The sequence below is a fragment of the Vulpes lagopus genome, chromosome 10 (assembly GCF_018345385.1).
Source record: "Vulpes lagopus strain Blue_001 chromosome 10, ASM1834538v1, whole genome shotgun sequence".
Lineage (NCBI taxonomy): Eukaryota > Metazoa > Chordata > Mammalia > Carnivora > Canidae > Vulpes > Vulpes lagopus.
Genome location: NC_054833.1, coordinates 86,554,649 through 86,575,483, shown reverse-complemented (window position 1 = coordinate 86,575,483; position 20,835 = coordinate 86,554,649). Strand labels below are relative to the sequence as shown.

General features: G+C 59.4%; 1 protein-coding gene across 2 annotated transcripts in view; it reads left to right on the top strand.

Annotated features, from left to right (window-relative positions):
* Window positions 1–643: 643 nt before the first annotated feature.
* Window positions 644–20,835, top strand: part of CHD5 (chromodomain helicase DNA binding protein 5) — a 60,872-nt gene continuing 40,680 nt past the window's right edge. For both annotated transcript variants that reach the window (XM_041773131.1, XM_041773130.1), the window contains exons 1-5: window positions 644–821; window positions 10,173–10,300; window positions 15,692–15,871; window positions 18,386–18,504; window positions 19,152–19,390. In XM_041773131.1, coding sequence (XP_041629065.1) covers window positions 743–821; window positions 10,173–10,300; window positions 15,692–15,871; window positions 18,386–18,504; window positions 19,152–19,390 — 745 coding nt within the window. In that variant the 5' untranslated portion in view covers window positions 644–742. The remainder of the gene's footprint in view (window positions 822–10,172; window positions 10,301–15,691; window positions 15,872–18,385; window positions 18,505–19,151; window positions 19,391–20,835) is intronic.

Sequence of the window (20,835 nt, the reverse complement as noted above, 5' to 3'; positions counted from 1 at the left end):
CGGAGGGGCCCTTCCCCAAGGGCCGAGCACCTTCTTCTTCCAGCCTTTCGAAAGGGCCCGCTGGGTGCGGGGCGGGGAGGTTCCCGGTGCCGCCCGCCGCCCGCCGCCCACGGGGCCCGCCGCCCTCGGGGCCCCGCCCCTGCGCCCGGGGGGCCTCCGGGGCAGGTCGCCTTCCGGGCCGGCGGCGGCGCGTTCCCCGCCTCCCACCGGCCCCGCTCCGTCGAGTCCCCGCCGCCCGCTCGGCCGCTCGGCCGCTCGGCCGTCGGGTCCCCGCGCGGGCGCCTCGACGGCTCCCCCTGGCGGAGCGCGGGCGCGTCCCCCTGCACGCGGGGCCCCGGACTAGTCCCCCCAACTTGTTCTCCGCCGTTAACTAGTCGCGCTGCCGGAACGATGGGATGGGGTTGCCACAGCAACAGACTGGACGTCACAATCCGGGCATGTGTGCCGCCCCCCCGCCGCCGGCGCTGCCGCCGCCACCCTCGGCCGGCTGCGGGACTCGGGCTGCGGGGCGCGGTGGGCGGAGCGGCCCGGCGTTGCGGGGAGCGGGGCGAAGGCGGCCGAGAGGAAGGGGGTCGAGACGGAGGGGTGGAGGTCCGGGGGGCTGGGGGGGCCGGCGGCCGCCATCTTCTCACCGAGGCCGCCTCGCCCGCCGCGCGCGCCCGTCCGGCCGCGCACGGGTTAAGGCTGGCACCGCGCCCGGCGGGAGGGGGGGCGCCCACCTCCCCTCCCCCCCGCGCCGGGCATGCGGGGCCCGCTGGGCACCGAGGAGGAGCTGCCGCGGCTGTTCGCGGACGAGATGGAGAACGAGGACGAGATGTCAGGTGAGCGGGGCGCCGGCTGCGCCCGGGCCGGGGGCGCGGGGGGCGCGGGGGGCGCGGGGGGCGCGGGGGGCGCGGGGCCCGGCGGCGCGCAGGAGGGGCAGGAGGGGCGCCCGGGCCGCGGGGCTGCGCTCCCGCCCTGTGGGCGCCGCGAGGCCAAGGGCGCGGGGCCGGGCGAGCGCCGGGGCGGGGTGCGGTCGGGGCCCGCGGGACGCGGCGGGGTCGGGCGCGGGCGGAGGCGCCCCGGGCGGGGAGGGGGCGCGGCGCCGCCGGCTCAGCCCCGCGTGCCCTTGAAAGGGGCGGGAATCGCGCTCGGCTCCGGGCGCCGCGCCCCCCGCCCCCCGCCCCCCGCCCCCCGCGGCCCCGCGCCCCGCGCCCCCCGCGCCGCGCGCCCCTGGCCTCGCGGGGGCAGGCGGGACCGGCCCCCGCCCGCCTCGGCCGGGGCAGCGCTGGGTGGGGCCGGAGGTGCGGGCGGACCGCGAACGCCCTGGCGGGGGGCGGCCTCCCCTCCCCGGGGCCGCCGGGGCTGCGGGCCGGGGCGCGCGGGCTCGGACTCGGGTCCCCTTACCGGCCGCGGGGTGCCGGCCCCGCCGCTCCCAAACACTTTCCCGCGGCCGCCGGCGCCTGCAGCCCGCGGTCGGCCGGGCAGTGGCGCTCCCAGCGCATCCAGCTTTGGCCACGGGCCTGACGCCGGGGGCCGCCGCCCCAGCCCTGCCGTCCCTCTCGGAATTGAGCATAAACAGGGCTTGTGCGGCAGGGGTAACCCTGTAGGATCATCCTCTAGTTAACTGCTCACCATTTGTTTGGGACGGTTTTCCTCCTGGCCCTGCAGGGCAGGGCCTCACCTCACCCTGTCAACCAGCCTCCCTCCCTCCCTCCCTCCCTCCCTCCTTCTTGGAGACTCTTCTCCTCTTCCGGGCACCAAGTCAAGGGCCCCTTCTGGGCTCCTGAGAGACTCGTGGGAAGTTCGGGGGCCCTCCCGAGCCCAGGAGTGTGCTGTCTGGCCCCAAAACTGCCTTGGAGGGAGGGCGAGTGGGACCTACTGCAAATTGGCACCCCCAGCCGCTGTGTGCAGGGGGTGAGAGGCGGAGGACCCAGCAGGCCGCAGTTCCCCAGGCTGCTCTGAGTCTTCCTGGAGAGGGGATTCCCCCCAGATGGCCCCGCCCACTGCCCCCTCCCCCTTATTCGCTTGCTTTAACGCTGTGACTAGGGCCCCTCCCGGGGCTGGCCCCACTGCCTTTCAGACAGTCTGGCCAAGTTTGCAAAGATCCTGCTCTAGTTAGGGGAGTGGGGGTGAGATGGCCCCTTGTGGGAGGGGGTGCTTGGACAATAGTTGACTGTTAAGTCTTTGGGTGCAAGGAATTAGGCCTATATCTTGGGAGAGAACAGAGAGGCCCATTAGCTGCACTGAAACCCATGGCTGTTTCCTACCTAGGAGGCTGACTCCCCCCTAAGCTGTTCTCTGACTTCCTCAGGCATTCAAGGTGGTGCTTGGGGCGTGGCCCCTTTGTGGCACTGATGGGGCAGTGGACAGCTGAACATGCATTAGCAGGCTTATTTCCGGGACTTCACTGAACCCCAGATGGGGTCCCCTGTCCCCTTTCCTCACATGCTCTGGCTCTTGGTGGTTATGTTGGGACTCAGAGCATGGGGAGGGTTGATGGGCACCTGCCTCACTCTCTTTGGGTGAGAGAGGTCAGATCACCTGCTCACTACCTAATCTCCCTGTCCCTTCCTCCCTCCCATGCCCATTGCTCCAGGGCAAGGTGGGGAGGAGGGGTAAGGTTGTCGCCAGGGCCTCTGGAAGCAACCCCAAAGCCCTGCAGACAAGAGGTCCTGCTCCAGCCCCTCTGGCCTGGGGATTGCAGCCCCATCCTTCTGCAGGGGTCTTCCCAAGCTCCCTTTCCACATGCCTGGCCCAAGGCTCTGTCCCCTGCTTCTGGTTCACTTCATAGCCTTCTCTAACTAGACCTCACTGACCACCCTCTCCTCAGGAGCCAGGGTCACCTTTGAAAACACAAATCAGGCCCAAACTCGCCTGACGGATGGATCGATGAGCTCTTATTCTATTCCACCTTCATCTACCCCACCCCACCTTGTTCCCAAACTACAGCCACCCTGGCCTCCTTGATGCTTCTGGAAACCCCCAAACTCCAGACTCCATCCTGCCCTTGAGCACTGGCTGTGACCTCTGTCTGACCCACTCTTTTCTCTGCTCCTGGCTGCCTCCTTGCTGTCAAGTAGGTCCCAGCCCATATGTCTCCACAAGGAGGCCCTCCATGAACTCCTGGCCCAAGTGTGGCCTCAGCCCTCAGGGCCATTATAATGCTTTATTTTCTTGGCAGCACTTCCTACCACCAGTGTGCTTCTGTGTCTGGGCTCACCCCTTGAGTGTGACCCCTTTGATCTTCAGCTGTGCCTGGCACCGGGCACCATGGGTGCTTGAGAGGTGGTCGTGGTCTCGAGGTCTGAAGGCAGGAAGTCCCTGGCTCACCCCTGGCCTCCGGACATGGTGACAGCTTCAGCCCAGACTCTGTGTGTCTCTCGAAGTGCTGGCCAGCTGGCCCCTGAGCCCTCCATTACAGCTGCTGTGCAGGCCTGGGCCTGAGCTCAGGGCTGTCACCCACTTGGACCTGGGGTCAGCTGGCTCTGAGACACCGCAGCGTGCGAGGAGGGAGGAGCCAGTGTGTCAGGAGCGGTCATACTAATTTTTGAGTCTGCAGCAGTTGGACTCGTTTTTGTCAAATTTTTCTCTCCATTGTGCCCATCTTCCCCTCCCCCTGGGCTGTGTTCTTGTTTTCCACACAGGACTCGGCCGGGCCAGCGCTCTGGCACTGTGGCAGGTAGGTGAGGCTGCTGGGAGGTGGAGGCATGGTGGCCGCCTGCCGCTCGGGCTCGGGCTCAGGCTTGGGCTTGGGTTCGGGGCCTGGCAGCTGCCAGACTCTCCAAGGAGTGCTGAGGGCTGGTCGAAGTGAGGACTCTGGGCTCAGATGGGTCCTGGCCCTGCTGCTTGTTAGCTGCCTGACTCCGGGCAAGCTCCCCAGCCCCTCTGCCTCAGTGTCCCCACTTGTGGAATGGGGATATGGCACTAACTACCTCACAGAGGGTTATTGTGAGGACTGGTGAGACAGTGCATGTGGAACATTTAGGTCACAGTACCCACACATAATAGGTCCCCAATAAACTGTGACTGCTATCAGTATTGTCCAAGGGAGCAGTTGACCTTCCTTCCTCAAGGAAATGCTTCTGAGACTTGCACCCTCATGTAGTAAGCTGGGGGTATGGAAGCCTGGGCTTGCAGAGAGAGGGAGAGAAGGAGAGTCCCCTGCCTTTTCCTTCAAGTTCCCAGCCTGGTTGACCCTAGTCCCAAGGGTGGGTTTCCCAGTGCTGGTGTGCCCAGCCTCTCTTCTGGCTGGGCAGTGTGACCACTCTGCCCCAGAGTCACTTGACTGGCCCATAACTACCACCACCCCATGCCCACAGGACTGGCCCCAGTCATGTGAGCATTTTAGGCTTCCTGCAGCCCAGGAGCCAGGAGGCAGCCATGATTGGGAATCATAGCCATGATTCCCAAGGTTCATGCCTTTTTTTTTTTTTAAGATTTTATTTATTCATGAGAGACACAGAGAGAGCGCCAGAGACGCAGGCAGAGGGAGAAGCGGGCTCCACGCAGGGAGCCTGACATGGGACTTGATCCCACGTCTCCAGGATCATACCCTGGGCTGAAGGCGGCGCTAAACCGCTGAGCCACCTGGGCATCTCGGTTCATGTTTTCTTAACTCACTTCAACCCCACGGGGAAATGTGGTTTTGGGGGGTCCAGGGAGCCTGTACTGTTTGCTGGGAAGAGGGAGGTGAAGTGACCAGCATGCTGTGCCCAGTGCCTTGGCCTGTGGGATATTCACATCATTCCAAATCGATCTATCATTTACCATTTCATTCAGTCACTAAGCCTCCTATTAATCTACCCACCCACCCTCCCATCAAATATCTCTTCAACCAACCAACCAACCAACCAACCAACCACCCCCAACCAACCCCAACCAACCATACACGTATCACTCCCCATCCATCCATCCTACCCACAATGTCCATCTATCCATCCATCCATCTATTCATTTTACCCACTCTCCATCCCTCATTTATCTCATCCATCCCACCCACATCATCCATCTATCCATCCATCCACCCATCCTACGCACTCTCCATCCCTCATCCATCCATCTGTGTCCCCAGCATAGATCTATCAAGTATCTTCTCCGAACCAGGTATGGAACACAGCATGTGATGTCTAATTTTCTGGGGCTTTTGCAGGTAAAACTTTTGAGACTTTCTGCCTTTTCTTTGGCTCTGTCTTTATTTCTCTCTCCCTGTCTCTTTTTCTCACTCTGCCCCCATGTCTGTTCCTCTGTCTGTTTCCATTTGCCTTCCCTGAGTGCTTGCCTCTGCTTCTCTCTCTGGCTGTCCCTCACTTTCCCTCTTTTTGTCTGTTTCTCTCTGGCCGTCAGGTATGGCTCCCTATCCCCTCCCTCCTTGATTCTCTTTCCTCCTCCCCGCCAGTGCTCTGGGTTTGCATGGGATCCTGTCCCTGCTTGCCCTCTCCTCTCCTCATCCTCACTCTCTCTCTGGCCCCAGGCCCTTAGGGTAAAACCTTACCTCTTCCCCTCACCTGCCTGCCCAGAGTGCTCAGAATTGACGCTTTCTTTGATGAGACGCCAATGAGGTGATGTCTGGATTTTGTTAAATGTCGTAAATAAATTACCAATCCTCTCTTGGGCAGGAGTACTGACCACCTATTATCAGCAGAGGGCCTATGGTGTAGGGGTCTTCCAAGGACTGATGTGAACCTTTGTTTTGGCACCCTCCTCTCCCAGGGTAGCCCTAGAGTGGCCTTGGGAATCCCTGGCTCAGCAGTGCTCAGACTGGAGACCCCCACCCTCTATTACCCCTCTTGGGGCCCTGGGCTCCATCTGCTATCACCGAGCATTTACTGTGCGCCTCACAGCTTCTAATTCTCCAATACCCTGTGAAAAAGGCACCGCTAGGCTCTTTAAGGATGAAGAAGAAATGGTCTCAGCTGGGAAGGGCTGGGGGCCACCTGCCAGGAAGGGGTGGTGATTTGACCTCTGTATTCCCCTGTCCCTCCCTCCCTCCTGGCCACCAGATGATCTTGTCCTCGGCTTGGGTGGTGGGTTGGAGGTAGAGAACAGAAGGAGCTTCCACTCCAAGCCCCAGAGAGAATGGTGGATGTTGAGCCAGGTCCCCATCACTGGCAGATTTGGCCGCTTCTCTGGACTCTGGCAGTGGAGTTCTTGTCCCTCCACTTGGCTTGGGCCCCCAAATCCTTCAACCACCCTCAAATCAGAGGTCCTGACTTCCTCCACATCACATGCTTTCCTTTTGCTCTGATCACCTTGCATCTGCAAAACTCCCTGGGGGGCTGCATTCTTGCCCAGAGGAGGGGGCAGGGGCTGGGCTGAGCAGAACCTGCTCTGGGGGTGAGTGTGGGGTGGACTAGCCCTGACCCCCTGAGGGACCCCTGTGGGACTTTCCAGAACCTTCCAGACCAAGGGCTGGCCCAGGGTGAGGCCCGAGCTCAGCCACAGGCAGTGCTATCAAAATGCCTGCTAAGTAAATATGGGGAAAGTCTGAATTCTGGGGGGAGTTCCGGTGCCTGGGGAAGGGTGGGGGTGAGGACCACGCATGGTGGTGGGAACTGCCTGTCTGGGTTCCACCCTGGCTCTACCAGCTGTTGGTTGTGAAGCTCCATGGCTAAGTCATGAGACTGCTGAGCCTCAGTTTCCTTCTCTGCAATTGGGGGTAATAGAACCATCTCTCAAGGTTCCTGTTTGGAGTAAATGCGTTAATACAAATTAACATACACTACCTGCTCCAGCCGAGTTGCAGGTGGCACGTAGGTACTGGACTGTTACAACATGTTACCCTGAGAAGGGCCCACCCAGCTCACCTGGGCTGCAGCTTTAAATGGCTCAGTGAGGCCAGCCCCAGGTTCCCTAGGGCGGAGCCCAAGCCTATGCAGGAGCTGGGGAGAGGGCTGTGGGGAATGCAGGAAAAAACAACAGAGATATCTCTCTTTGCTCCTCCGTCACCCTGTCTCTGTGTCTCTGAAGCAGCTTCCCCCGCCCCCTCCCCCTGGCCTGCTCCCGACCTGGAAGCTTAGGAGGTAGCAGAGATAACAAGGCTAATGGGTCCTAATTATAGCCCAAGTTGGATCGATGGAGCTTCAGGCCCTGGAGGGGCAGGGCTGGTGTGGGAGGGCAGTGCGGGGGCAGGCAGGGGGCTGTGGGAGCAGGCAGGAGGTGTGGGGAGCTGGCGGGACATGGAGTCCCTGGGGTGCTCTTTCCTGGGGCCCTCACCCAGGGTGAGTGGGATCCCCCCTTACCACTAACTGTGCCCTGAGGGGGGCCGGGCTGGGGGCTTGGGGAGCAGCCGAGGGGCACCAGGCAGGGTTGCTTAGCTATGACTTTCGAGGTCTGGTTTTAGAAAGCTCAGAGGCTGTTACAGGAGATGTAGGAGGTGGAGATGGGGCCAGGGTGGAGATGGTGTAGGGAATCATGAGGTGTTGGGAAGGAGTGTCACAGAGCTCATCCTGGGGTGTCCTCAGGGCTACCAGAATCTGTTCAGGAACCAGAAGGGTCTGTCAGAGATGGGGAGTGGACGGGGTGGGGTCCCTATCCTAGTGTGCCAGCTCTGGAACCTTCCTGGAGGAGGGATTTAATCAGGCAGATGGCCCTGGGCCACGAGGTCTTCTGGGAATGGAGGAGGGGCTCTGTCTCTGGGCAGAGGGTCTGGGATCTTATCCTCTGAGGATCGTTCTGGGCATGGATTAGGGCTACCCTGTGGGGCACCCCCTGGCCCCATACCCTCCACCCCAGGCAGATAACCTCCGGCAGCCACCTGTTCATCCCCTCTGTGTTCTGATGGCCAGTTGGTCAGTCAGTGACCTTGTGCTCAGCTGGCCTTCCCAATTTGGGGGACTGCCCTGCCAAGGGAACGGGTAACTTGGGGGAGGTGGCAGGAGGGAGATGGCCCCTCCCGATTGCATCAGCCCAAGCTTCTTACATAACTGGTGCTGGGCATTGCTGGGGTACAGGGGTGGCTCTGCCCAGGCAGTCTCCCTGTGGCTCTAGGGGAGGTAGGGGCAGGTGTGGGGGTGGGCCGGTGTGGACAGACAGCTCTGTCACTACCTCCAGACCCCAGGATGACTCTGGGGGTCTCTGTGCACATATTCAACTGGTTCAAAAAATCCCTGCCCCTCTGGTGCCAGGGCCAAGAGGGACAGGATGGGACAGGGTCAACTTGTGCAGCTCTGCCTCAGCCTGGCTCCGCTCAAGACCTGGCCCACATTAAACTCCGCTTTGGGCTGACCTGCCACTGCTTGGCCCTGTGTGCCATAGCCCTGGCCAAGCCCTGGCAGCTGTGTCCCCCTGTGCCAGCCAGGACCATGGAGTTGGCCCTCTGGGGACAGCCAGCACTCTGGCCACCTTCTCTGCAGCAGCTCCCAGTCTTGCAGGGAGTCTCTCTCCATACCTATGTTTGCCCAGGAGGATGGGGAGTGCTCTGGGGCTCTGGCGTGCCCTGCTGCCTTCCTCCATGGACTCCTGGTGGGGGAGAGCTCTATAATACGGCGACCTGGCCCTGCTAGAGGGGGCCTCAGGACCGAGGGGTGCCCAGACAGTGGTGTAGCCTGCACCTGCCCCCGGTAGGGACCAGCCCTGTAAGGCACTAGGGTAGGAGGCCTTGCACTTGGCCACTGGAGTCACCAGCGCCCTCTAGCTGCACCCAGAGGGTGGCGATGGGAGCCACAGGACCTGGGGGACTCTAGGGGACAGGGGTCCAAGGCAGGGGCGGGGGGGTGAGGGGCCCTGTTTGGAGGACAGGTGTGTCCATGTATGTCCGGGGATGTCTGCACTGTGATGTGCAGCTCACATGATCATTGACCACGATATGTGGTGGTAGGCTTCCTGGGGAGGGTGATGGGAGCTTTGTTTCTTTTAACTTGATTCAGTGGGGACACTGCGCCCTTCCCCAGTGAAGGTCTCCTGGGCACCCTCCTCAGGGGCACAGGGTGGCACACCCAATCAGGCTGAGATTCCCTGTTGTGTGTCCCCTCAACCCCTGTGGGGGTGGATCCCCAGTTGGTTCTTCTCTTTGCTCCCCTGGGTGCAGGGGCATGGGGTAGGACAGCCTGACTGTGGGTGCTCAGGGCCCCTGGCTGGCATGGAGCGCTGATCTCTGATGGGCCCCTTTCGTGGACCTGGGAGGTTTGGTGGCTTTCTTCTGGATGGATCTCTGCTCTGGAGGACCCTCCCCACTCTCCCCTTCTTCCTCATCTAACACCACCCCCACCCCCAGGAACTCAGGGCTGGCTGCCCTTTCTCATTTCTGATTTCCTGAGTGGGAGCTAGGCCCCAGGGCCACATGTCAAGCCCCCTCCTTTTTGGAGGGGGGAGTAACATGAAGCTTGAAGCCAGCTGCACACTCACACCTGTCCCGCTCCCCTCTTGGCCTTTTAAATTCATGGAGGAGGGAGGGGAGCTCGGAAATCGTGGCTGCTTTTGGAAAACCCACGTGTGGCGGATGCAGCATCTCTCTGAATTTCACATCTTCCAGGGTGCCCAGCCGGAATGGGTTTGGCATCCTGCATGTGTGACTGGGGGGTGCGTGTACCGTGTGGGTGTGTGTGCGGGTTTGGGCGGGAGAGGCAATGTGGTCTCTGATCCTCATTAAGGGGGAACCTGGCATCCTCTTCCTTGATCTCCCTCCAAAGCCCTCAAGGACCTTGCTTGTGGCTCTAGGTGGTCCTGAGGTGATGTGACCCGTGCATCCCCATTAGTCTTGCATTCACAGGCCATTTCCCAGCCACACCATGGGCAGAGGGCAGAAATAGGCCCTGACCCCTCCCTGGAGCCACCCAGAGATGGCTTCATGACTCTGTGGGGCTGCTTCCGCCCTGGGGGAGTCATGCCAATGAGGATTCTTAATTAGCTGCTCATTTTTGCTCAGAACATTGTTGCTGAGCTCTATCTTATCAGGGTGGGTGGTTATTGTCCATTTTACAGTGAGGAGAGGAAAGGTCTAGAGAAGTGGGGACTTGTGACACAGCCCGCCTGATATGGGACTCTGCTCATTGGGTCTGGTCTGGTGGCTCTGAGGGCTTGGGAGGAGGCTGGGGCAGGCAGAGGCACTGTCTGCTGGGAAGGGGTGGCAATCGAGGTGGCAGGTGGATGCCTGTGGAGCTGGCTGACCCTCTGGGCCCTGCCTCTGCCTTTGTGTCTCTGGGGGCTCCCCGAGGGGAGCACAGAGTAATCCCCTCCCACTCTGACTCCTCCAGAAGAAGAAGATGGTGGCCTTGGAGGCTTTGATGACTATTTCCCTGAGGAGCCGGTGGGCCTTCCCAAGAAGAAGAAATCCAAGAAGCTCAAGGAGAACAGGTCCAAAGGGAAGCGGAAGAAGAAAGAGGTGCGTGGGGTGCCCTGCTGGGGTCGGGCCAGCTGGCGGGTGGGTCAGGGCTCCAAGGGGTCTCGGCTGCTCTGTCTAGGCCTGTGGAGAAAGATCTCAGCTGGGTTTGAGTGCGAGATGCCAAAAGCAGCGTGTCCTTTGTGGGTTGGATCTGAAATGCCCTGACCTCTTAAGCAGGATGCTCCAAGGTCATTTATCTTTATGCCACAGAACGTAGATGGTTTGGGACTGGCAGGATCCTGGAATGCAGGGACAGACCTCCTGGTTGAGTCATTGACATGTCCCCACCCCCCAAGACCTGAGGCTCTGTGGATGTTGTGGGCAGAGAAGGGGTGGTGCTCGTGTGCCATGCCGAGGGCAGGAGCTTTGGCCCCCCGCTTCTCCTCAGCATTTTCTCTCTGGCAGCTGTTTTCACAGGCACTGGACCCGGACAGGAGGCCCAGTGCTCTCTCTGGTCTTTGGTCTCAGGCCTTCAGGCTGGGTCTGTCCAGTTCCCAAATGCAGATGTAGGACCACCAGTGGTGCCCCAGGCAGGGCTGAATTTTCTCTCTCCTTCCTGGGCACAGAGTGCAGCAGGATTCCCCCACCCTGCTCTGGCCAGGAAGGAGGCTAGAGGTGGGCAGTGTCTGCACTGTTGAGGCTGGGGCAGAGGGCACGTATTCAGCATCTGGGAAGGCCACTGGTGTCCAAACCTGGGGGTGCTGGTGCTTACCTCTCCCCTACCCTGTGCTGGGCTCACTCAGGTCTCATCCCTCCCTTCTTCCCCTGGACCTACCTATATCTGTGTTTTTCTGGGCCCTGTGTTTCTGTGTCTCCCTCTGCTGTTCTGGCCAGAGCTTGGCCTCTGCCTCACCCACCTCTTGCTCCCTCACTCTCTTCCCTCCTCCTCCCCATTTCTCCTCCCCATCCAGCCTGGTTTCCAAACCCCCAGTCATAGCCCTCTCCTCACTTGCTCACCATCTCTTCTTCCTTCTGCTTTTCACCAGGGGTGGAGGGCTGTGTGGATGGGAGGCCTGCAGATGACGACGGGTGGGTGCTGCCTGGCAGGCCCCCAAGGTGACCCCGAGGTCATGGCCACCCCCTCCCCTGTACTCCCAGCTTGGCTTGGCCAGCTGTCAAATCTTAGAGGATCTGGAGCAGGCTATAGCCAGAGAGCAGCATCTTGGCCCCACATGCCCCCCACCCAGCCACCTGGGTCCCTAGGACATGGGGAGGGGGATTTCACCCTGTGCTCGCTTCAGCTCTGACTAGGTGGCCCCAAGATTAGGCGGTACCCAAGATTAGGTGGTGGGTGGAGGCAGAAGAGGGGCCTCAGGTTTTTTTTCTTTTGGCAGGGGTGGGAGTTGAGGCGGGGTAGGGGGGTCGGGGGGAGGGGGGATAGGCCACAAGTCGTGGATCGTGATTTACATAAAACAACCGGGCTGCAGCCAGAACCTGAGCATATGTAGATGAAGCTCCTTGTCAGGCCCAGCGCAGGAGGGAGAAATGATTTCAACCTGTACTGCAGCGGTTACCATAGCAACCAATTATTCAGTGCTAAATTATAACTGTTTATAACACTCGTGAATGGGAAGGCTCATATTTCATTCTTTCTTTTTCCCTCTCAATCTTGAAGGACCCCAAATTGAGAATGACCAACTCTCTGAATCCTCCCTTTTGAGTGTAAATGCCGCCTTTATCGAGAGATGTGGTGTGTGTTGAGCGCTGGGTGCAGAAGGAAGGGAGAGGCGGGAGATGGAGGCCCGGATAAAAGGCATCCAGGCATCTGCAGAGCTGGAGAGGAGGAAGGGCGAGTGGGGACTGCCCACTGGGGGTTCCCGTGGCCTGCACAGGTGGCATGGTGTGGCCTCAGTGGGCCGGAGGTCAGGGCAGAGAGCCCTCCTGTTCACCCCCAGCTCCCCACACATGCAGTCTGGGTGTGGTGTTTCAGCAGATGGATTCTGCTGGGGACTCGGAGTCCACTAAGACTCCTGCCACCAGGCGCCTCCTCCCCTGTAGTCATGCCTGGGGCTACGGTAACCCAAAGGTAACCCAAAGGACATCATCGTAGCCCAAAGGACAGCGTCAAGGTCAAAGCCCCGATTCGTGTTCATAGCCTCTGGTGTGGCTTGGGGCTGAGGTTGCTTTAGGGCTTTATTAGGACGTTATCGCTCCATGCCTGTGTCTCCTCCCTTGAACAAGACTTGGCTCAAAACCCCTTCTGTAAGTTCCAAGATACTGGTCTACCCCTGCTTCTTAGCCATTCTTTCCTTCTTGCCTCTGGCTGGTGCCACATCCCTCAGGTCCTGCTCCTGGGTCACTCCTCTTCGTGTTGTTTTCAGAACCACTTGCTGCCCTTCCTCTTGCCCCTTTTTTTGCAAGGAAAGATTTGGGGGGAAGAAAAAAGGAGGCCCAGATCTTGAAGGGTCCAAACAGCTGGATGCAGAGATAATGCTGTGGATACAGACTTATGCCAGTGGGAAACCAGTCTCCAAAGACGTGTCCTGCACCTCCTTCCTCAGCCAGCACCACACCCCACCCTGAGCAGTCAGGAGGGCTTGGATGAGATTGGGGTGCAGGTGGGGGCGTGCCCAGGCAGTGTGAACTTCCATTTGGTGAGTGGAGAAGGCACTGCCTGGGAAGGATCAAGGAATAGGTGGTGAGTTGGGAGAACTGGGGAATCAGAGTTTTCTTTCCTACAAGGCTTTCTCTGGTGCAGGGAGAAGTCTCTCCTTTCCCTAAAACAAGGGGCTGCCACCACTGCCATCACCCAGGGGGCCACTGAGGCACTGTGGACCGGCAGATGTGCCCTGCCATAGCTCAAACTCGTTCCACCTCTCCTGCTCTGCCACTTAACCCTGGAGTGGACCAGGGCCAGCCCTCTGGCAGTGCTCAGCTTGGGGCATTTCGCCAGAAGGTGACAAGCTGTGTGCCGTCTGTGGAGACACACAGACATTGAAATCTGCTGGCGGTGCCTTCCCCTCTCCCTCCTTCCCTCCCTCCAGCTCCCTCTGGGCCCTGCATTTGGAACTGTGCTGGCTGCTCCTCATCTCTCCTGCACTTGGAGTGTGGCAATGCCTTCTTCCCATCAGATGGCCAGGTCAACCCTCCCTCAGGTGTTTGCCACAACAGCCTTTTCTGCTGGCATCAGGTTGCCCAGCTGCCCTGTAAGTGTCGCCCAGCTGTGGGCACTCACTCTGTACTTGGCTTAGCCTGGTTCTGACTGGCAGAAACAAGAAGGGTGAAACTAGTGATGTCCTTGTCTGTCATCTGGCCCACATCTTTGCCTTCCAGGAAGAGTTGGGGTCATGGGTGGTTGGGTCTCTCCCATTTCAAAATGTTTGCAGCCTCCTCTCACACCATCTCCTTTGTGCCTCTTGTCACCCTTTGTCAAATCCTCATTTCACAGATGAGGAGGCTGAGGTCAGACCCTAGTGACTTGCCTAGTTCCAGGCTAGCAAAGGACAGAGCTCTGAGGCATTCTGTGTCTTGTAGACTCCCCAGGGAGCCCCAGGACCCACGGTCGGGCCACTCGACTCTTAGCTGAGTGGATATCAGGCATGGGTCTTCCTGCCTCATTCCCGGTCTGAAGTGTGGTGTCCACCCCAGGGCAGCTACAGGGCCAGCCCATGCCCCTCCCTCCGGCCGCCCCACAGCCTCTGTCCAAGGTGCTGAAATTCTTGGCAGCCTCCTTTTCCCATCCTTACCTTTGCTGGGGTGAGGCCTGGGGTAGTGCCTGTCTCTCAGGTCTCTTGAAGGGTGGTCTCTTGAAACTGGCCGAACTTTACACCCTCGGGGTAAATAGATGTCCCTGTCTGACCCCTGCCTCCCTAGAGGACTGTGGCAGAGCTGGGAGCTGTGTCCCCATGGCTCTGCATTGGCATTGCATTGCCCTGCCTTGGGAGCAGGAGTGCTCGATAAGCTGTCCTGCCCCATGCAGGTTCTGGCAGCAGCCAGGACCGTCTTCACCCCTGGGGCCCCTGCACAGCGAGTCAGTATTCCGGGAAACACCCAGTTCCGGAAAAGCGCAGAGGCTCTGCTTTCTGCCAGCCTCCGGCCAGTGCACTGACTCAGCGGCTTAATGAGCATAAAAGGTTTGGGAGCAGAGAGCCCAGTGGGAGACAGTTGGGAAGTGCAGGGAGCCTGTGGGGGAGTCCTTTTCCAGCTGCATCTCCGGAAGAGCCTCCCTCCTGGGGAAAGACTCTCAGCTCTTTACAGTGTGCCTGGAAGGGGCAGAGATCTGCTGGGGCCCTCCCAGGAGCCTCCAGACAGACCTGCTGCCCTCTTCCCTTCTCTTGTCAGCTCTTCTCCTTCTCCTCCCTCATCCTGCCCCGTCCCCACCTCCTCTTCAGCCTTCCGCCCCCCCCAGTGGTGTCTTGAGCTCATTTTCCACCTCTCCAGTTCTCCATCTTTTCCATGACTCTCTTTGCTCACCTTGAAAACAGTAAACAACCAGCTCAAAAATGCCAAGCCCCATGCTGGTAACTGGAGCCTCAGTGCCCAGCCTCTCCCACAGACCCCAGCCAGGAGGGGGTTGGCAAGGGCTTTGCCAGTCCACTTGCATCTGGAAAGGCGGAGAGTAAACAAACAGCCTCCTCGGAGGGACAGTGCCTTTCTGGTGGGGATGCTCTGGCTGTGAACGCCCTTATCTCCATATAAATGGGCCATTTGCTGCCTGTACAGACGGGAAAACTAAATCAAGGAAGCCAAGCTTAAGAGCTGCCTAAATTACCTTGTCTCCTCTGGAGAGGAAGCGGCCAGGGTGGGGGTGGTAGAGAAGGTGGGCTCGTGCCATCACAGCTTCTGGAGAGTCCACAGACAGATGGAACTGGGACATGTGCTCTACATTAATTACAGGTTTCGTTTGACACATGCAGCTCCATTGGGTGCACATGCACACAGAGGTTGGGTGCTGGCTCACACCCCCGGCTCTTCACCCACCATTTCCCCAGGATTTTTCCCGTGCCCTTTGGGTTTTGGCTCTGGACATTAGGTTCAGCGTGAATTCCTGGGTCCCAGTCCTCTCCAGCAACACTTGTTAAAATCCTAAAGTCCGTAGAAATCTGATTCTGATTGAAGCAGAGCCTGAGCCTCACCCTGGGGCAGTCAGGGCAGGCAGCACTGAACTTGCCCAGGGGGGAAGTCTGACTTCACCAGGGCCTTGTCTCACCTCACACTCCACCAGGTGCTATGGCCCTGGCACTGAGGACAGGACCCTTGTCCAGTGCTGCCTTGGGGCAGCCCCTGTAGCTGGGCTTGTGTTGAGCTGTGAGCAGCAGGACACTGAACTAGCCGAGTGGGAAGCATGGGCCAAGTGACAGTGTCAGGGGCTGCTGAGGAGAGTCCTGCTGCCCAGGACTCTGGGTTTTCTTTGGGCCTCTGTTGCCCTTACCATCTTCCTCTCTCTTCTAGGGGAGCAATGATGAGCTGTCGGAAAATGAAGATGATCTGGAAGAGAAGTCAGAGAGTGAAGGCAGTGACTACTCCCCCAATAAAAAGAAGAAAAAAAAGCTCAAGGACAAGAAGGAGAAGAAAGCCAAGCGGAAAAGGAAGGATGATGATGAGGATGATAATGATGATGGGTGTCTAAAGGTAACCTCTGAGGCCTGGCTGGCCAGGGGGCCTGGGCTCCAGCAGGACAGCCCTGCCTAGATGGGCTGAGGCTTCAGGTCGGTTCTCTGCCTTCTGAGCCCCTGTGAGCAAAGGGCTGGAGCACCCTCCCCACGGGTGTGTGTGTGTGGTGGGGGGTTTGGGGGCAGGTGGGCCTGTGGGTGTGAGTGTGTGAGGATGTGCGTGGAGGTTGGACACAAGTGTTGAAGAAAACTGTGCACCAAGTCCTGGAGATGCTTTTGAAATAACGATGGGTGACATTTCAGGGTTTGGGAGGGAAGTGAATGGCCTCTCATGGACGCTGATGCATTTTCTGCTCTTCTACTGAAGCGCACAACTCTTTCTGAGGAGAGTGGTGTTCTGGCTCAAGTTTTGTGTCAGGAGCCTTTCCCTTGGAGCACTTTGGGCAAATAAACCAGCCAATGGAGCCTCTGCCAGCAAGAAGCGGCCAGCCAGTTCTGCTTATGGTAGAAGGGGAACTTGGTTACTCAGCATGTATCTTGAATTTCTGGCCATGTGGGCATCCAAGAGGGTGTCCCAGTGAGCACGAGTCAGGGCAGCTATGGATTGGCCTGCGGCTCTCCCTGGGGGGGATGTGGCTTTTCTGTGAGTGTGCAGGATGATGTGAATCCCTCAAGTCTCAGAAGCCAGTTCAGGGTTCCTCCGGGAGGGGCTGGGCTGGGCCCTGGGCCCAGCTCTTGGGCTGTGGCAGATGTCAGCATGTCCTCGACAGAGCACTCTGCTTCCTTCATTCCTTGGGCATGGTACGCAAGCTCAGTTTGGGCTAGCCTTGTATTTAGAGATAAGGTCTCTGTGAATATCAGTACTGCCTGGTGAGGCAGGAATGGTGGCTGTCAGTGGCTGGAGTTAGGAAGCACCCTGCTGTCCCAAAACCCAGAGGGGTTTCATTAGCCAGCAGGTGTGTTGTGAGTCATCTGTGACTGATAAGAGCTGAGGCCTGACAGCTTGTAGGATGAACTTGTGGGCAGGATCCAGGGTTCTCCTGTGGCAGTGTCACCTGCTCACGCTGCTCTGCTTCCTGCTGGGAGCAAGGTCTCAGGTGCCTCCAGGAATGGCTGTGTGTCATGGGGACTAGGGGCCATGGGAGGGTGTCCCACACGGGCACACCCCTGAACTGTCATAGAGAACAGGGTACTGGGAAGCAGGTTCCAAGCCTCGCTGCTTCGCTGGGCAGGCAGATCTGGTTCTCAGGTCTTGGGATGGAGGGAGGCTGAGTGTACCTCCCAGGTGGCCTCCTGTTGTGGAGCGGACAGCCCAGCTCTGAGGGGCTTAGGTAGTGATGCGGTCTGTTGAATGGGTGTCCCAGGAGTGCAGAGGCCAGGGGGCTTCCAGCTTGGGGTGTTCCTTGGGCCTGTTTCTTCACATCCCTCAACCCTGCCTCTGGAGGGTCAGCTCCGGGCTGGGGCCAGGCACCCTTGTGCCTGAGAGTGGGCTTCTTGTCCACCCACGGCCCTGTCCGGCAGCTGGGAAAGCAGGCCCGAGGTCCCTATGGGGACAACCCCCCGCCCTCCCCCACCGGCCCTGGACTCACTCCCACCTGGGCCAGTTACTGGGCTGGGGTGTGACCTGCGCCGGTTGGCTGAGTGGGTGGGTGGGGGGGTTGGGCTGCTCTGAACCCTGCGAGATGGGGTGGGGCCTGCTCCCAGCACATGTGCTGACCTGTTGGGGGAAGAGGGAGTAGGTGCTGTCACCCTGGTCTACCGCTGGGGAAATAGGCTTGGAGAGGTGAAGCAGCTTGCCCACTTCTCACTGCCAGTCTGTAGAGCCGTGTCCGTCTGGCTCCAGAGCCCAAGCTCATGGCCAGCACCTCACCCCCATCCAGACTCAGCTAGCCTGGCTGTCTGGAGAGCTCATTATGTGCCCTTGTGGGGAGGTCCCTCACCTCCTTGGGCCGTGGTGCCCCATCTGGAAAGTGAAGCAATAGCCAAGGAACCCTTTCACATGTCTGCCTTCAGCTGGGCTCTTGTCCCATGCCCCTACCCTGGCTGGGGCCTGCCTTCCTGGCTCTGGAAGCAGGAGAGCAGTCTGTCATTTCATGGGGTCCACGTGTGACCTACTGGGGGACATCCAGAGGCAGCCTCATTTCTCCCTAGCAGGGTTGAAGGGCTACCTGAGGCATGCTAGCTACCCAGGGGCAGCTGCCCTTTAGACTAGCCCTATAGGCTGCTGTTCTGTCGTGGTGCTCCAATTCCCAGAACATATTCTTTCCAGAGAGAGTTCTGTTACTTTTTCTGCCCTGGTGTGCACATAGCCACACCCTAAAGCCCCCTACACGAAACCCCAGGTTTGGCCCTGCACCCCATCATGAGTCAGTGCCTGAGCTGTGTCCCCCCCAATCAAGGGGCAGGTGGGTTGGAAGGCAGAGGGTGGGTAGGAAGTGCACACAGTCTTCCCACCCGTTCTGAGACCTCCTGGGTGGGGGCGCAGGTTAGAAGGACCCTGCTCTGACCCCCCCTCTGGCCTGGGTGTCCCTAGGAGCCCAAGTCCTCAGGGCAGCTCATGGCCGAGTGGGGCCTGGATGACGTGGAGTACCTGTTCTCCGAGGCTGACTACCATACGCTGACCAACTACAAGGCCTTCAGCCAGTTCCTCAGGTGGGCCGCACTGCCAGCCACTGTGGCCAGGCGTCCATGGGAACCGCAGGTCGGGGGACAGAGCCCTGGGCTCTTGGGGTGCAGGGGGGCCATCAGGCTGACACCACCCCTGGGCAGAGCTGGCAAGAAGGGCAGGAGCCCTTTCATTTTAATAGATGTCCCTGCTTTCTCTTGTTGGCCCTGAACCCCAGGGTGGTGGTCCTGGTCAATCCTCAGGGCCTTAAGCTCTCGTGGCCTCTTTTAGTTCTGTCTTGTGGCATCAGAGCTTCCATCTGCTTCCCTTTTGGGGCTGGCATGAAGCAGAGGAGATGGTATGCTTGGAGCTTTGGGACTTGTGCACCTGGCCCCTTTGGCTGGAAGAAATGGGGTCGGACACCCAGTGGTCCATGGCAGGCCTCTCCCTCTGGTCCCTCAGGGGGTACAGGGTCTGGAATCAGATCGCCAACTGCATAAACGGAATCAGGAGTGTTTCGGGGTAGACTGGACTCTCAAGCTGTATCTTCTCCCTTGCGCCCTGTCTTGCTTTCTGCCTGGTTTTCCCAGCCTAGGGGCTTCTTACCCTAAGTGTGGGAGAGGAGGGGGTGCCTAGGTCATTGCATTGGGGGGGTGTCTCATGCCCTCCACAGCAATGCCTTCACCCCACACAGGCCGCTCATCGCCAAGAAGAACCCAAAGATCCCCATGTCCAAAATGATGACTGTTCTGGGTGCCAAGTGGCGGGAGTTCAGCGCCAACAACCCTTTCAAGGGGAGCTCAGCAGCAGCAGCTGCAGCAGCAGTGGCTGCGGCTGTGGAGACAGTCACCATCGCCCCTCCGCTGGCCATCAGCCCTCAGCAGCCACCCCAGCCTGTACCCATCCGCAAGGCCAAGACCAAGGAGGGCAAGGGTAAGGCTGTGGGTGGGTGGGCACCCCCTGCTGGCAGAGTCCCACCCTAGACCCTCTAGCCTCGGGCAACTGGGACAACTGAAGTAGCCTTGACCAGAGACCCAGGGCCTTGGCCGACCTTGGACCCACTCACCCTTTCTCAGCTATCTTGTGGCATGGTAGCTTCCATCTGCTTCCCTTTTGGGGCTGGGGTGAAGCAGAGGAGATGCTGCGCTCAGAGCATTGGGACTTGTGCACCTGGACCCCTCCGACTTGGCCTGGAGGAAGGGAGAGGGAGACTCCCCATGTTCCTGGAAGTCTGGGGATTCTTGAGCTTGAGAAGGTATCCCAGGGTTAGCCTGTTGACACCTCTTATCTGAGTGCCCAGCCCCTGGGGTCATGGATGGGTATGAGTGTGGTCATGGTCAAGGCTGGCTTCCCTGGGAAGCCCGGAAGGAGGTCCAGAAACAAAATCAGACTCAGTGGTGGATATCTGGTGTCTGGGGGAAGAACAGGGACAGCAGAGGCTCTCTATGATTTCAAGTTCCCAGGGGAGGGGCCTTCCCTCACTGGAGGATTTCTGGTCCCATCGGGGTTGAGACTGGCATCAGGCCCAGGGCTCTCCAACATGGGGTCGCTGGTGGCTCAGCCCTTCTGGGGCTCTGACTGGATTTTGATGGGGGGCCGAAGGGGCTCTAGGAACCCATTGTTTCAGCCCCAAGGAGCTTTGGTTTCTAGAATAATGGGCCCCTTTTTCCAGGTCTCTGCAAGGGCCCGGAGGGCAGAGAGACATGGAGTTGAGTCTGCTCCTCTTCTCCTTCGTCACTGTCCTCCATCCTGGGCCTCTCCAGCCTGCCTTGCTTTCTCATTTCCTCTTGGGCTCCAGCCACCGAGCTATTGATTCTGAGCTGCCCATTCAGAGCTTGAAAAATTGAAATAGATTTTCCATGGCGCCACGGAGGTTACAGCTGGGTTCCTAGCCCCATCTGTGTGTGATACGGCTGGAGGAGGCCCTGGAGCAAGGCCACCTGCCTCCAGAGCCCCACCTTCCCTGCTCAGCCCAGTGGGAGAGGCTGCCAAGGGGTCATTACTACCCAGGTGGCTAATTTTCCTGTGGCCGGCTCCATAAAAACAGCCTCAACCCTGCTGGCCACCCAGGAGCTGGTGTTTGCTGTGGGTCATTGGCACAGATGGGGCAGTGTTGAGTGGTGTCAGTGTTGCCTGGGCCTGGGGATAACCTGGCAACCAGGGAAAGGGCTTCTTGCCCTGGGCCCAGGTATGGACCACAGGGGGTAAGTGTACTCTTGGTAGCCCTGCTGGCCACAGGGGCCCCATGGCTTCTTTCTGGGGAGAGGGGACAGGATGGGGCTGTTCCCAAGATGGCTGGCATTCCTGCCATTCATGGAACAGGGGCAGTGGTGGCCAGAGCAGAGATTGAGCAGGGCTTGTTTTCTGGATCCCCGTTA